Here is a 15,967-nt window from a genome sequence, read left to right as displayed (position 1 = left end):
TATCTAAGTTGAGTTGGTAAGCCTGAGTTGGTAAGCTGCAATATAATATATGTTTGCTTTGGGTTTAAGGGAGAAGTACAGCCGAATCTCATTTGGCTGTACTTCTCCCTTAAAGCAGAGAGCCAAAGACTGACAGTCTCAAATCAATGCTCAAAGTGGAGGGGAGAACTGAGAGATCAGCTGGGATAGATCGCTCAGTTCTCAGCCTTAGAGACAGCGGGGGACAGATGCAGCATCACATCAATGCTGCATCCTCCTAGGTAAGTATGATTAAAAAAAAAAAAACATACCTTTTTAATACTGCTTTAATTTGGTCTACTTACTTGAGCGTGTCGTTGTTGCCAGAATGGTATCAGTTGTTGGAATCACTGCAGTAGTTGGAGAATTTGTATCGCTTGATAACCCAGTGGTAGTTTCTCTTGTTGCTTGGGAGTTTTCTGGTGTCACATTCAAAGTTGTCTGCACAGGCACATTGCTAGCAGAGTCAGCAGTACTTAGCTCTGTTGGCCTGGACGATTCAAGTGTAACTAGCTCTGTTGATGTTACTGATACATTTGTAACTTTGGTTGTTGGGCTGTAAGACTGAGCAGTAACTTGATCTGTTGCTGCTGAGGATCCTGCCGTGGTAGACGCAAATGTTTTGGAAGTTTCGGAAGATAATGCTTCAGATGGAGTAGAAGTGACAGCTGTTGGATTTAATGATGCCATAGTAATTGATGTAGATGTTGACTGTGTAAAGGTAAATGGTTTTGGTGTTGCAGGTATGTCTGAGGAAACAGAATCAGTTGGTTTGAAAGACCCGTTAGTAACCCCTACGGTTGAAACCCCTACAATGGTGGCAAGTGTGTTGGTGGGTCTAGAAGATCCAGCTGTGATAGTCTCATATGATGTGGATGATTCAGCTGTAATGTGCCCAGTTATCGTTTGGGAATCAGTAGTAACTGGTTTTGGAGAACTGAATGACTCATCTGTAACCATTCCAGTTGTTTTGGCTGATAAAGCAGTACTCTTACTATTTGAGCTTGGCGAGTCAACTGTATTCGCTTTCGTGGAACTTGGTGATTCAGGGGTATGTGGTGTTATAGTAATGAATGATTCTGTGGTCATTGTTGTTGGCATAGATGACCCAACAGTAACTGACTCTGTTTTTTCAGATGTATCTGTAGTAAGGAAATTGGTTGGTTTGGATGACCCATTAGTAACCCCTACAGTCGAAACTCCTACACTAGTGGCAAGTGTGTTGGTGGGTCTTGAAGATCTAGCTGGGAAAGTCTCATATGATGTGGATGATTCAACTGTAATATGCCCAGTTAAAGTTTGGGAATCAATAGTAACTGGTTTTGGAGAACTAAATGACTGAACTGTAACCATTCCAGTTGTTATGGCTGATAAAGCAGTACTCTGACTATCTAAGCTTGGCAAATCAACTGTATTCGCTTTCGTGGAACTTGGTGATTCAGCGGTAAGTGATGTTGTAGTAATGAATGATTCTGTATTACTTGGTCCTGGTGATTCTGCAGAGAAAGGCGTAGACGATAGCAAGCTATCACCACTTATTGGTGCAGTTGGCCTAGTCGTTACAACAGTGAGTCCATTTGCTGGGCTAGTTGAATTAGTGGAAGACACTGCGCTTGCTGGATCAGTTGAACTAGATATTAAAGCAGTAATAGGGTAACTTGAACTTGATGATTCTGTGGTCATTGATGTTGGCATAGATGACCCAACAGTAACTGACTCTGTTTTTTCAGATGTATCTGCAGTAAGGAAATTGGTTGGTTTGGATGACCTATTAGTAACCCCTACAGTCAAACCTCCTACACTAGGGGCAATTGTATTGGTAGGTCTAGAAGATCCAGCTGGAATTGTCTCATATGATGTGAATGATTCAGCTGTAACATGCCCAGTTTGGGAATCAGTAGTAACTGGTTTTGGAGAACTAAATGACTCATCTGTAACCATTCCAGTTGTTTTGGATGATAAAGCAGTACTCAGACTATTTGAGCTTAGCAAGTCAACAGTATTCGTTTTTGTGGAACTTGGTGATTCAGCGGTAAGTGGTGTTGTAGTAATGAATGATTCTGTATTACTTGGTCCTGGTGATTCTGCAGTGAAAGGCGTAGATGATAGCAAGCTATCACCACTTATTGGTGCAGTTGGCCTAGTCGTTACAACAGTGAGTCCATTTGCTGGGCTAGTTGAATCAGTGGAAGACACTGCGCTTGCTGGATCAGTTGGACTAGATGTTACAGCAGTAATTAGGTCACTTGAACTTGATGATTCTGTGGCCACTGATGTTGGCATAGATGACCCAACAGTAACTGACTCTGTTTTTTCAGATGTTTTTGCAGTATGGGAATTGGTTGGTTTGGATGACAGAGCAGAAGTAGGTTCATGTGTTCCAGAAGATCTTGTAGTAACTATAGCTGATACAGTAGAAATTGATGATTCTTCAGTGACTGATACAGATAGCGTAGCTGACCAATCAGTATTCAATTGGGTTGATCCATATAAGTCTTCTGTATTGGGTTGAACTGTACTTACTGTTCCTGTTTGTGATTGACTTGTACTTGCAGAAACTTCAGTGACTGTCTGTGACTGGCTCGGACTAGCAGAAACGTCAGTGTCTGTCTGTAATGGGCTCGTACTTTCAGAAACTTCGGTGCCTGTCTGTAATGGGCTCGTACTTTCAGAAACTTCGGTGCCTGTCTGTAATGGGCTCGTACTTTCAGAAACTTCGGTGCCTGTCTGTAATGGGCTCGTACTTTCAGAAACTTCGGTGCCTGTCTGTAATGGGCTCGTACTTTCAGAAACTTCGGGGCCTGTCTGTAATGGGCTCGTATTTGCAGAATCTTCAGTGTATGTCTGGGATGGGCTCGTACTTTCAGAAACTTTAGTGACTGTCTGTAATGGGCTCGTTCTTTCAGAAACTTCAGTGACTGTCTGTGATTGGCTCGTACTTGCAGAATCTTCAGTGTATGTCTGTGATGGGCTCGTACTTTCAGAAACTTCAGTGGCTGTCTGTGATGGGCTCGTACTTGCAGAATCTTCAGTGTATGTCTGGGATGGGCTCATACTTTCAGAAACTTTAGTGACTGTCTGTGACTGGCTTGTACTTTCAGAAGCTTCAGTGTCTGTCTGTGTTGGGCTCGTACTTGCAGAATCTTCAGTGTATGTCTGTGATGGGCTCGTACTTGCAGAATCTTCAGTGTATGTCTGTGATGGGCTCGTACTTTCAGAAACTTCAGTGGCTGTCTGTAATGGGCTCGTACTTGCAGAATCTTCAGTGTATGTCTGGGATGGGCTCATACTTTCAGAAACTTTAGTGACTGTCTGTGACTGGCTTGTACTTTCAGAAGCTTCAGTGTCTGTCTGTGTTGGGCTCGTACTTGCAGAATCTTCAGTGTATGTCTGTGATGGGCTTGTACTTTCAGAAGCTTTAGTGACTGTCTGTGATGGGCTCGTACTTGCAGAATCTTCAGTGTCTGTCTGTGATGGGCTCATACTTTCAGAAGCTTCGGTGGCTGTATGTGATGGGCTCGTACTTTCAGAAACTTTAGTGACTGTCTGTGATGGGCTTGTACTTTCAGAAGCTTCAGTGGCTGTCTGTGATGAGCTTGTACTTTCAGAAACTTCAGTGTCTGTTTGTGATGGGCTCGTACTTTCAGAAGATTCGGTGGCTGTCTGTGACTGGCTCGTACTTTCAGAAACCTCAGTGACTGTCTGTGATGGGCTCGGACTTGCAGAAACTTCAGTGTCTGTCTGTGATGGGCTTGTACTTTCAGAAACTTTAGTGACTGTCTGTGATTGGCTCGGACTTGTGGAAACTTCAGTGTCTGTCTGTGAAGGGCTCGTACTTTCAGAAACTTCAGTGGCTGTATGTGATGGGCTCAGACTTGCGGAAACTTCAGTGACTGTCTGTGATGAGCTCATACTTGAATAATCATCATTAGTTGGTGCTTCTGATGTGATTTCACTTTCAGGATCATTAGTTGTTGCTTCTGGTGTGTCACTTTCATATACTTCAGATGTTGTACTAATACTATATACACTTGGTCCTGTGTAATTCTCTGAATTAGTTGTAGATGTGAAAGCTATAACTGTAAAAGACAACACATTAGTTTAAAGACAGAATCCTGCATACTACTCTTAAAGGGGTTCTGTTGTGTTCCTTTAGCTTACCTACAACAAGGATAGTGAAATCAGTTGCAAGCAGCCATCACTACCCTTAAAATCATGTAGTAGTTTAGTAAGACATGTTTAGCAATCCCACTGGTGCCCTTTTTTCTTAAATATTTTAAATATTATATATATATATATATATATATATATATATATATATATATATATATATATATATATATATATATACACAGTATCTCACATAAATGAGTACACCCCTCACATTTTTGTAAATATTTTATTCTATCCTTTGATGTGACAACACTGAAGAAATGACACTTTGCTACAATGTAAAGTATTGAGTGTACATCTTGTATAACAGTGTACATTTGCTGCCCCCTCAAAATAACTCAGCACACAGCCATTAATGTCTAAACCCCTGGCAACAAAAGTGGGTACACCCCTAAGTGAAAATGTCCAAATTGGGCCCAATTAGCCATTTTCCCTCCCCAGTGTCATGTGACTTGTTAATTTTACAAGGTCTCAGGTGTGAATGGGGAGCAGGTGTGTTCAATTTGGTGTTATAGCTCTCACTCTCTCATACTGGTCACTGGAAGTTCAGCATGGCATCTCATGGTAAATAACTTTCTAAGGATCTGAAAAAAAAAAATTGTTGCTCTACATAAAGATGGCCTAGGCTATAATAAGATTGCCAAGATCCTGAAACTGAGCTGTAGCACGGTGGCCAAGACCATACAGCAGTTTAACAGGACAGGTTCCACTCAGAACAGGCCACGTCATAGTAGACCAAAGGAGTTGAGTACACGTGCTCAGCGTCATATCCAGAGGTTGTCTTTGGGAAATAGACATATGAGTACTGCCAGCATTGCTCCAGAGGTTAAAGGGGTGGAGGGTTCAGCCTATCAGTGCTCAGACCATACGCCACACGCTGCATTAAATTGGTCTGCATGGTTGTCGTCCCAGAAGGAAGCCTCTTCTAAAGATGATGCACAAGAAAGCCCTCAAACCGTTTGCTGAAGACAAGCATAGTAAGGACATGGATTACTGGAACCATGCCCTGTGGTCTCATGAGACCAAGATAAACTTATTTGGTTCAGTTGGTGTCAAGCATGTGTGGCAGCAACCAGGTGAGGAGTACAAAGACAAGTGTGTCTTGCCTACACTCAAGCATGGTGGTGGGAGTGTCATGGTCTGGGGCTGCATGAGTGTTGCCGGCCCTGGGGAGCTACAGATCATTGAGGGAACCATGAATTCCAACATGTACTGTGACATACTGAAGCAGAGCATGATCCCCTCCCTTCAGAGACTGGGCCACAGGGCAGTATTCCAACATGATAACGACCCCAAACATACCTCCAAGAGGACCACTGCCTTGCTAAAGAAGCTGAGGGTAAAGGTGATGGACCGCCAATCATGTCTCCAGACCTAAACCCTACTGAACATCTGCAGAGAATCTGAAAGTGGAGGATCACAAGGTCTCTAACATCCACCAGCTCTGTGATGTCGTCATGGAGGAGTGGAAGAGGACCCCAGTGGCAACCTGTGAAGATCTGGTGAACTCCATGCCCAAGAGGGTTAAGGCAGTGCTGGAAAATAATGGTGGCCACACAAAATATTGACACTTTGGGCCCAATTTGGACATTTTCACTTGGGGTGTACTCACTTTTGTTGCCAGCGGTTTAGACATTAATGGCTGTGTGTTGAGTTATTTAGAGTGGACAGAAAATTGACACTGTTATACAAGCTGTACACTCACTACTTTACATTGTAGCAAAGTGTCATTTCTTCAGTGTTGTCACATGAAAATATATAATAAAATACTCAGTGTACTCAGTTTTGTGAGATATTGTGTGTGTGTGTGTGTGCGTGTGCGTGTGTGTGTGTGTGTGTGTGTGTGTGTGTGTGTGTGTGTGTGTGTGTGTGTATATATACTTGGACATTCTGTACACTAATACATCCATCAAATTTTTGCTATGTGTTTTATGTGTGCAGCAACTGGAAACACAAGCAAACAAATCTCCAAACTAGATTCTTGAGAGATACAAGAAATCGGCACATGTCAAAAAGCTGAGATATCAGTTATATCAGTGGACCTGTACTTTATTTATTAAATTTTAATGCTATATTTCTATATTTCAGCTTATTACCTCTAAATATATAGCTGTCTAATACTTAAGATAACCATACATGTAAGATTATCTAACACACAAAATCATTCAAAGCAGCTCCAAATTCAACATTTTTTAAGGGATACTCAAAACAGTACCATGGAATAAAGCAAGGAACCATCCAAGCCACGTGCAAATTATGCAACCCACAAAGATATATAAAAGACATATACATTTCTGATTATATCTGAGGATGATGAACTAATAACAAAATTTGACACTCCAAACAATAGCATAATTGATAACCTTTAACTACAGACACGTGACAGTAACACAGTAGTAGTAGTAGTCACAAGTACTGCATAAAGTAAATTACAAAAAGTTTGGAATACAGGACATAAATGTATTTTGTGGTTTATTTGGACAGAAATAAGTCAAATTATAATATCTATCTATCTATCTATCTATATATATATATATATATATATATATATATATATATATATATATATACTGTATATAATATAATGGGACTTATATAAGCAAGTTCTTATTTAGGATAGCAGTCACTATTTAGTGAATAGTGAACATTTTGGTCAATGTTAGGCATATTTAGTGCACCATTTTACAACTCAATAATGACTCACCCAATCATTCTTGGGTTCTGAGGTTGGCAAATCTTCCAGTTCTGTGTTGCACATTTCAGTGAATCAACTTGCATAACACATTTTATTAAGCCCAAAACATTACACCATAAAAGCCGATACAAAAGTTAAGCACTTTTGATAATATTTTTGGTTCTGTTTCTAACATGTCTGGGGATCAGCAACATTTCAAGTTTTCATTTCTCAGAAATTCTGTAGAAAATTGTGAGATTGTTGCAAAATTTTGCCATTTTGCCAAAATTAATTGGAGTCAAGGATGGAATTAGGATGGATTTTAAGGGAACAATGGTCTTACATAAGCTCATTTCAAGTATACTGGACCTGTTCTAATGCCTAAATAAAGCCCGTCATTAGCAACATTATTTTACTTTTTCACAGAAAGAAAGAATATAGAAAAAATTTAAAAATAAAAACATGAAAAAGAGAGTATACAGATGACAATCTGTGAAAAAAAGTAACAAAGAACGCTAAATGAAATAAACTCAGCTACTCTAAATACGTCCAAAACATATCTTCTAAATACATAAAAAAACAAAAAACAAAAAACAAAAAACAAAAAAATATATATATATATATATATATATATATATATATATATATATATATATATATATATATATATATATATATATATATATATATATATATTTCCAAGTAAATTTCTCCTAAGCAGTTCAATGAGCAAATTAAGATGTTCTGCTTTGGCAAAATGTTGACAATTAGCAAATTGTCAATTTTGCTAAACAATCTGTTTTGTCAATGTCAATCCCTGACCATGACTAAAATGAGTGCTACTACCACCAGCAATATTACTACTAGAAACACCTTGATTTCTTTGCTACTGCTACTACACTAAGGGGTATATTTATAAAGCTGTAAATACTGTATGACATTCACCAAACATTCCCTGCCAGTGTATCTTCCTGGTGCCTGTGCATTACATTACAGAGATTGATCCACCTGAAGTGAATGTTTGGTGAGTGTCACATTTACCGCTTTATAAAATGACCATTATATTGTTACTATTAGTAATAGTTATAATAATAATAGCATAAAAAATCAACTTAATTACAATAATATACCAAAGCACTAATATCTAATAAGAAAACACTCACCCATTGCCCAACAGGCAGATAACAGCAGGGCTTTGTATATCCATAGGGTGCCCATGTTTGAGGTTTTTTGAGTGCTGTGGTCTTGCTCTCCCCTTCCTAGGAGTATTTTGTGTATTGTATGGAACCTCAGGGTACCACTGAATGACTGCAAGCTGGTACTGCGTTATATATCTGCTCTGAGCAATTCATGAGGGATGAGCTGACGTATACAGCCCTGAGATGATGATGAACGGCAACAAGCAGATACGTTTTTCCAATAGCAGTCTACAGACGTAAGATGCAGTAGGAAGGAGCAAAGTCCGTATTGAGTAACTGGTCTTAGAGCTTACAAAAAATCCCTTGGCAATAACATCAGTAAATCAGGTGGTTCTGAAAATCTTTTACAGTTAAAAGTGATTTTGTATTGGTTTCAGGGATCAGAAAATTAACATTCTCACAATTATACATTCGCTATAACTTTTTTAAATTCTGTCACATCGATTTTCACAAGCCAGGGCTGTTCAATAATATAAAAAAAAATAATAATATATATATATATAGATAGATAGATAGATAGATAGAAAGATAGATACATATATATATATATTTTTTTTTTTTTTTTGTTATGATAAAAATACATATCTAAGACTATCATCAACTTATATAATTATTATTTTTTATGATTATTATTATATAGGACAGCGCTATCTACGTGTATAAATAGAATATGGATAGGTAATTGCCGCTCAATCTATAATGTATACAACGCACTGAAGTGATAACAAATATAAAGTGATCAGCTATGATGGGCTAATTTTAAAATAGGTGAGTGAATGCCACTAAAATAGACTACAGTGTGAAAAAGGGAGTATATGTATAAGTTCCTCTATGAACTATGATGGTGTCACAACGACTTGTGCAATGAGTAAAATGGAGCTACTTATGTTAATATGTAAAATATATATACATACAATAACAATACTCAGCAAACAAAAATAAAAATAAATCCTGTACAAAAAGAAAATGCCTACAAAAATCCAATTCCGTGCAATCAATCCTGTGCAAAAAGCAAATCAAATGTGAAAAATAGCAGTTCTGTGCTGGATTCTATAATCCACTGAAAAAACTGATTGCAATAGTCCTGTGCAAAAAAGCAATGCTGAAATCCTGTGCTAGAGAGCACCACTGTGCAAAATGTCTATAATCGTGTGCAAAAAGCAAATGGTATTTCATATAACAATATAAATATATATGTCACTTGATGGCCAATATAATTGATTATATAAATTCTAATGATGCGCTATTCACACCACACAATAATGATGAACTGCTTATATTGACTCAATAGTCCATACAATGTAGCTGATAAAACTGGAATGGGGTAAAAAGTGCAGCTGTGCTTCACCCAGAGTCTTCAATAGTGTTTTCCAGTGTGAAATCTTTGTGTGTGTCACTTAATGCTCTCTATGCTCTTACTTCTATTCAGATGATAACCGGCTTAATAAACTTAGTATGGTTGTGGAGTTTTCCAGGGTCCCTGTTCATTAGGGATATTCCTCTTAGTCTTGTGCCTCTAATGTGTGCTTTCAATGGGTCAGTGAGATTCCGATATTCATATACACCAGGCATATGTGGGGAATAAAGGATAAATTCCCATAGCATGATATGTTTAAAACACACTACAAATTTTATTAAACGAACGGCCAAATGGGCACTTACAATGATAAAAGAAAATGAATAGCAAATCTGTAAAATAATTGGCATTACAGACGCTGATTACACCACCACCAGCAGTTAGCACAGCACTTTTGCAACATGAGGGCAAACAGTTTAATTACAATAAAAATTGGTACAGGAGGAATCAGAGGGTCCTGCTCATTAGAGCTTACGATCTAATTGGGAGGGTCAAGTAATACTAAAGGTAATCGCTGTGGGGAATGATCTGATGGAGAAAATAAATGTACAATGGTTAGGTGGGGGTAGAATAGGCTTCTCTGAAGAGGGGGGTTTTCAGGGATTGTCTAAAAGCTAACAGAGTAGGAGATAATTGGACAGATTTGGGTAGGGAGTTCCACAGAATGGGAGAGGCTTGGGAAAAGTGCTGGAGGTGAGTATGGGAGGAGGTAACGAGGGAACTAGAAAGCAAATTGTCTTGAGAGGAATGAAGTGAACCAGTAGGTTAGTATTTTGAGATTAGGTTAGTGATGTGCCTGGAGGCAGAGTTGTGGATGGCTTTGTAAGTTGCTGTTAGTATTTTGAATTTAATTTGTTGGGTGGGCGTAAGCCAGTCGAGTGATTGGCAGAGAGGAGTAGCAGACATTAAGTGGTTGGTAAAGGGGATGAGCCTGGCAGCAGCATTCATGGTGAACTGAGGGGGGAATAGTAATACAGGGCAAGGTAACACCACATCTTGATAGTTCACCCCCCAAGTAGGAGCTACATAAGGCATAAGGTAAGGGAGTATATATATATATATATATATATATATATATATATATATATATATATATATATATACAGAGTGAGTACACCCCTCACATTCCAATGAGCATCTGTGAGGTATCCTTAGATGGAAGTTGGAGGAGCGCAAAGTCGCTAACATCCACCAGCTCCATTATGTCGTCATGGAGGCGTGGAAGAGGACTCCAGGCCTCAACCAGTGAAGCTCTGGTGAACTTCATGCCCAAGAGGGTTAAGACAGTGCTGGAAAATAATGGTGGCCACATAAAATATTGACACTTCAGGCATTTTCAGTTAGGGGTGTATCCATTTTTCTTTCCAGCGGTTTAGACATTAATGGCTGTGTGTTGAGTTATTTTGAGGGGACAGCAAATTTACACTGTTATACAAGCTGTACACTCACTACTTTACATTGTAGCAAAGTGTCATTTCTTCAATGTTGTCACATGAAAATATATAATTACATATTTATAAAATTGTGAGCAGTGTTATATTATTGCATTTTCTTGCACATTCTTGCATTTTCTGTTCTGTTGCTTTGTGAAAAAAAAATAAAGAATTGAAAAAAACAAAAAAAAGCTAAACATTTATATGTCTATTCACCTTAAATCTTGTCTGAGGGTAGACTCCTTAGATAATAAACCTACCAATTATGAGATGACACTAAGGTGATTTGTACCTGTTTGGTGACTATTGTATATGTCACAATACCCATAAAGTGATTCAGGGGCAATCAACAGTTTGTTCTTGAGCTTGACCTAAAGTTAGAGCAATTTCAACATCATCATAAATTATTTCTCAAGAGTATCAGACCTTTCAGCTTATGTCAGTGGGGTTATAAATGAAACTGTTAATAGGGAAAAGGGTTGGTGATGTTAAAAGTAGAAAAAAAAGAAAAAACAAAAAAAAAGATTAGCGGGCGAGAAAACTATGAGATGTGCACAGACTTATTTGCTTCATTGATTTGGATATAGGTAAAAGTCATGAATGCTGTCTAAGTTTTAAATGTTCACATACACCACCCAAACTACTGATAGGGTACTGAGGGTCACATCAAAATGTGACCCAGAGAGAGATCCACCACCTCCTGCACTGACACACACAGCCTCTTACCAGGTGAAATTGACCCCCATTATAGGTGGTCAAAACACGTTGCCAAAAGCCCCAGGTAAACAGAGGATCTGATTCATCAAATGGCAGGTTCGGCTAGACTTCCTCCTAGCATGAACGGCCACACAATACACAAGTAAATGCACAAAAACAGGGTCAAAGATTTTTACCAATGTCCACCAGTCTCTCACCAATTGAAACCAAGAATCCAATTATATCCCTGGACTCCAAGCACACCCAAAAATTGGCTACCTTTATTCTATTTGCTGCAAAAATGGCTATTCCCTTACGGTGGCTCTCTCCTGCCCCAGCTTCTCTTTCTCAAGTCTCAAGTCCTACAAGCGCTGGAACAAATATGTTGAATGGAACATCTTACCACAATATTCTAAAATCTGGGATTTATGGGATCATTCAGACCTTAATCCTGGTATCAGTTCCATCCATCCACTGAAATATCACATACCTGAAGCTATTTATTTATGTGCCTGATGACCCTTTACTTGTTATTATTGCTTTGATTCATTGACCTCTTTTTAAATACTCCCCTACTTTTGCCTATGTTTTCGTCGTGAAATATAGCTAATGGTTCAGGTTTCTGCTGTTTTGGTAGCGCTGTGACTGTTTTGAACAATTTTTCATTTTTCTTATACTCTTTCCCCAAATACATTATGTATTGTATACAAAACCTTAAATGTTTATATGCATATTTTTGTTTATGTAACAATGTTCTCTTTTCAATAAAAATTACAATTAAAAAAAAAAAAGAATCCAATTATATGAATGAGAGTCCATACTATGTTAAGATCCGTATGATTATAAATATAAAAGCTGCCGTCCAGTAAAACAAAAGAAAACATTTAAAACCAGGAGCTCTATATCCAGGGCTGCCATCAGTGAAGGATAGAAACCATGTTCCAAAGTCTGTGAAAAAAAGCAAAGGAAGAGGCGCCTCTGGGTGTAGAGATAACATACACTTTAATTATAAAAACGTATTTAATACAGGCAACTCACATTTTGGATGGGATGTATGAGCATTCAGTCACTTTAAAATCTGAGCATGGATGTGGTCATCTTATAGCCAGCTAACCTGAGACGCTGTAGCTGATAGCGGCCAGGAAGTGGACCAGACGGCGGCCATGGAGTGCAGTTCAAAGCAGAACGAAGTCTGGAGCACAGGCGGAGATAGAGATGAGGTCGTCACAGCACCTCAGCTTGGCGGACTATCAGATGACCACATCCATGCTCAGCTTTTAAAGTGACTGAATGCTCATACATCACATCCAAAATGTGAGTTGCCTGTATTAAATACATTTTTATAATTAATGTGTATGTTATCTCTAAACCCAGAGGTGCCTCTTCCTTTGCTTTTTTTGAACGGCCACACAGACTCTTCCAAAAGATATATCTCAAGAGAAGAAGTTCAGGCAGGATGCCTGTGGCCAATTATAGCTCAGAGGGTTTAGTACACGCCCCACACTATATAAGGCCACCAGAGCAGCGGCCTTGTGTAGTGTGTTCCGGCGTGCAGGGAAAGAGCAAGATAGGCAGGGACAGTGTGCTGCAGGAGTTAAAGTGGGTGTTGTGTGCCTCCAGCACAGTATACACCTGTAGCTACCCTTTTTTGATGGTGTTCTCTAATACAGGTATCTGCAGGAGTTAGTGGGTGTTGTGTGCCTCCAGCACAGTATACACCTGTATATACCCTTTTTTGCTGGTGTTCTCTAATACAGGCATCTGCAGGAGTTAGTGGGTGTTGTGTGCCTCCAGCACAGTATACACCTGTATCTACCCGTTTTTGCTGGTGTTCTCTAATACAGGCATCTGCAGGAGTTAGTGGGTATTGTGTGCCTCCAGCACAGCACAGTACACACCTGTATCTACCCTTTATTGCTGGTGTTCTCTAATACAGGCATCTGCAGGAGTTAGTGGGTGTTGTGTGCCTCTAGCACAGTATACACCTGAAGATACCCCTTATTGCTGGTGTTGTCTGTTGCATGTCTTGCATATTATCCTTTAAAATTAGCATGTTTGATTTCGAACGTTCGAGTCCCATAGACTTTAATAGGGTTCTAAAGTTCGTACAAATTTTCGGTCCATTCAAAGGTTCTGGTGTGAAATGAACCGGGGGGTGTTTCGGCTCATCCCTAGAAATTACATTTTCAGGGGGCATTCTGTAACCCAGGGTTCTCAACCCTGTCCTCAAGTACCCTCAACAGGCCAGGTTTTTGGAATTTCTCTAAGACAAAATAGCTGTCCAAAATACCAAGCCATTGACTCTGATTTAAAGCACCTGTGCAAAATAAAGGAAAACCTGCAAACATGGCCTGTTGGGGGTACTTGAGGACATGATTGAGCAGATGCCCTGCCCCCCATTGTGTTCTGGGAAACACACAGTTCCCCGTTCCCCGTTGTGTCCTGGGAAACACACAGTTCCCAGGACACAACGGGGACCAGTAAAGATGCACATCGCGACTCGTGCATGCGCAGTAGAGAACCAGGCAGTGAACATGCAACGCTTCACTTCCCGATTCCCTGACAGAGGATGGCGGCGGGGGCGGCCAAGAGACGAGCGATTGCTCATCATCTGCTGCCGACATCGCTGGACCCCGGGACAGTTAAGTATCCATTTATTAAAAGTCAGCAGCTGCAGTATTTGTATCTGCTGACTTTTTATATTTTTGTTTAAGGTGGCACTCCTCTTTAAATACAAAAAAGTGTAAATCATTTCTTTTAATGGTGAATACTGAACGTTCATAACGGAACCATGAGATCCTGAGGCTAACCAAGCTGTCAGCAGGGAGAAGGTTTATTTAGCAGATCGTGAACCACATCCATAACCATCCACACGGACATCGATTGGAAACATGGACGATATATAGGTGATCCCATCTCAGGATACCGATCTAAGGCTTATTGTTCTCCATCTGGAGGTAAGAGCTCTGGGAGCATGACGTGACTATCTAGTCACGAAGATTAAGATCAAGTTTACTGTAATTGTTTATTTAGAAGATTCATCAGGATTATGGACACTCATGATTATTGTCACTAATTTATCACTTTATTTGGACTTATGTATACTAGGGATGAGCCGAACACCCCTTGGTTCGGTTCGCACCAGAACCTTCGAAAGGGATCTAAAATTCGTATGAACTTTAGAACCCCATTAAAGTCTATGGGACTCGAACGTGCGAAATCAAAAGTGCTACTTTTAAAGGTTAATATGCAAGATATTGTCCTAAAAAGGGTTTGGGGACCCGGCTCCTGCCCCAGGGAGCATGGATCAATGCAACAAATTTTTTTTTTAAATGGCCGTTTTTCGGGAGCACTGATTTTAATGATGATTAAAGTGAAAAAAAGTGAAATATTCTTTTAAATATCGTGTCGGGGGGGGGGGGGGTGGTGTCTATAGTATGCCTGTGAAGTGGCACGTGTTTCCCGTTTCGGGAGCACTGATTTTAATGAAGACTAAAGTGAAAAAAAAGTGAAATATTCCTTTAAAAATCGTGTCGGGGGGGGGGGGGGGGTGGGTGTCTATACTATGCCTGTGAAGTGGCATGTGTTTCCCGTGTTTAGAACAGTCCCTGCACAAAATTACATTTAACGGAAAAAAGTAATTTAAAACTGCTTGCGGTTTTAAAGAGGAAGTAAACCCTGATGAGTTTACTTCCTCTTTCATTCCCTGCAAAGGTAAAGGATAATGGACTACTATGCATCGCATAGTAGTCCATTATGTGTCACTTACCTGACACAGGAGCCAGCGAATTCACCGCTGTCCCCTGTAGTCCGGCGCATCCATCTTCTCGGTGGGTCTCGCTGCTCCGCTGCTGTCATTTGGCGAAGCCAGGATGACATCACTCCCGCACGGGAGCCGCCACGCGCGGCATATCGCCATTGACGGGTGCCGCGCTCAGTGTGCCTGTGCACCGCTGTCTATGGCGCATGCGCCGTAGACAGCGGTGCCTGTCTTTCGGCAAATATCTCCTAAACCGCGTAGGTTTAGAAGATGTTTCTTGGATCTACAGGTAAGCCTTAATCTAGGCTTACTTGTAGGTCAAAGTGTGTTGTAAGGGTTTACAACCACTTTAATGTAATGTCTGCTTCCGGCAATACAGATGAAAATCATTGAGAAAAATGGCATGGGTAACCCCCCTGCTCATTACCAGCCCCTTTGGGTCTTGTATGGATATTAAGGGGAACCCTGTACCCAAATTTAAAAAAGTAAAGGCGTGGGGACCCAAGGCCCTATATACTCAGAACAGCAGTATACAGGTGGTGCAAACAAGACAGGGACTGTGTAGGTTTGTTGTGTTAAGTTGAATCTGTTTGTAATTTTCAACTGGTACATTTTTAAAGTGTAGCTCCAGTCAAAAAATCTATTTTTAAGCTTTTT

At 39.9% G+C, this 15,967-nt stretch overlaps 1 protein-coding gene across 1 annotated transcript in view; it reads right to left on the bottom strand.

The window, feature by feature from the left end:
- LOC143961275 (uncharacterized) overlaps positions 1-8,153 on the bottom strand; it is a 33,095-nt gene extending 24,942 nt beyond the window's left edge. The window contains exons 1-2 of the mRNA XM_077470526.1: positions 8,029-8,153; positions 324-4,097 (exon numbers count right to left, since the gene is read on the bottom strand). Of these exons, the coding sequence (XP_077326652.1) occupies positions 324-4,097; positions 8,029-8,083 (3,829 nt within the window). The 5' untranslated portion in view covers positions 8,084-8,153. The remainder of the gene's footprint in view (positions 1-323; positions 4,098-8,028) is intronic.
- Positions 8,154-15,967: the final 7,814 nt, after the last annotated feature.

Source organism: Lithobates pipiens, unplaced genomic scaffold (genome assembly GCF_037356315.1).
Source record: "Lithobates pipiens isolate NorthernLeopardFrog02 unplaced genomic scaffold, aLitPip1_a1.2 Scaffold_8, whole genome shotgun sequence".
Lineage (NCBI taxonomy): Eukaryota > Metazoa > Chordata > Amphibia > Anura > Ranidae > Lithobates > Lithobates pipiens.
Note: the sequence above shows the minus strand (reverse complement) of the source record. Positions and strands in the feature narration are given on the sequence as shown.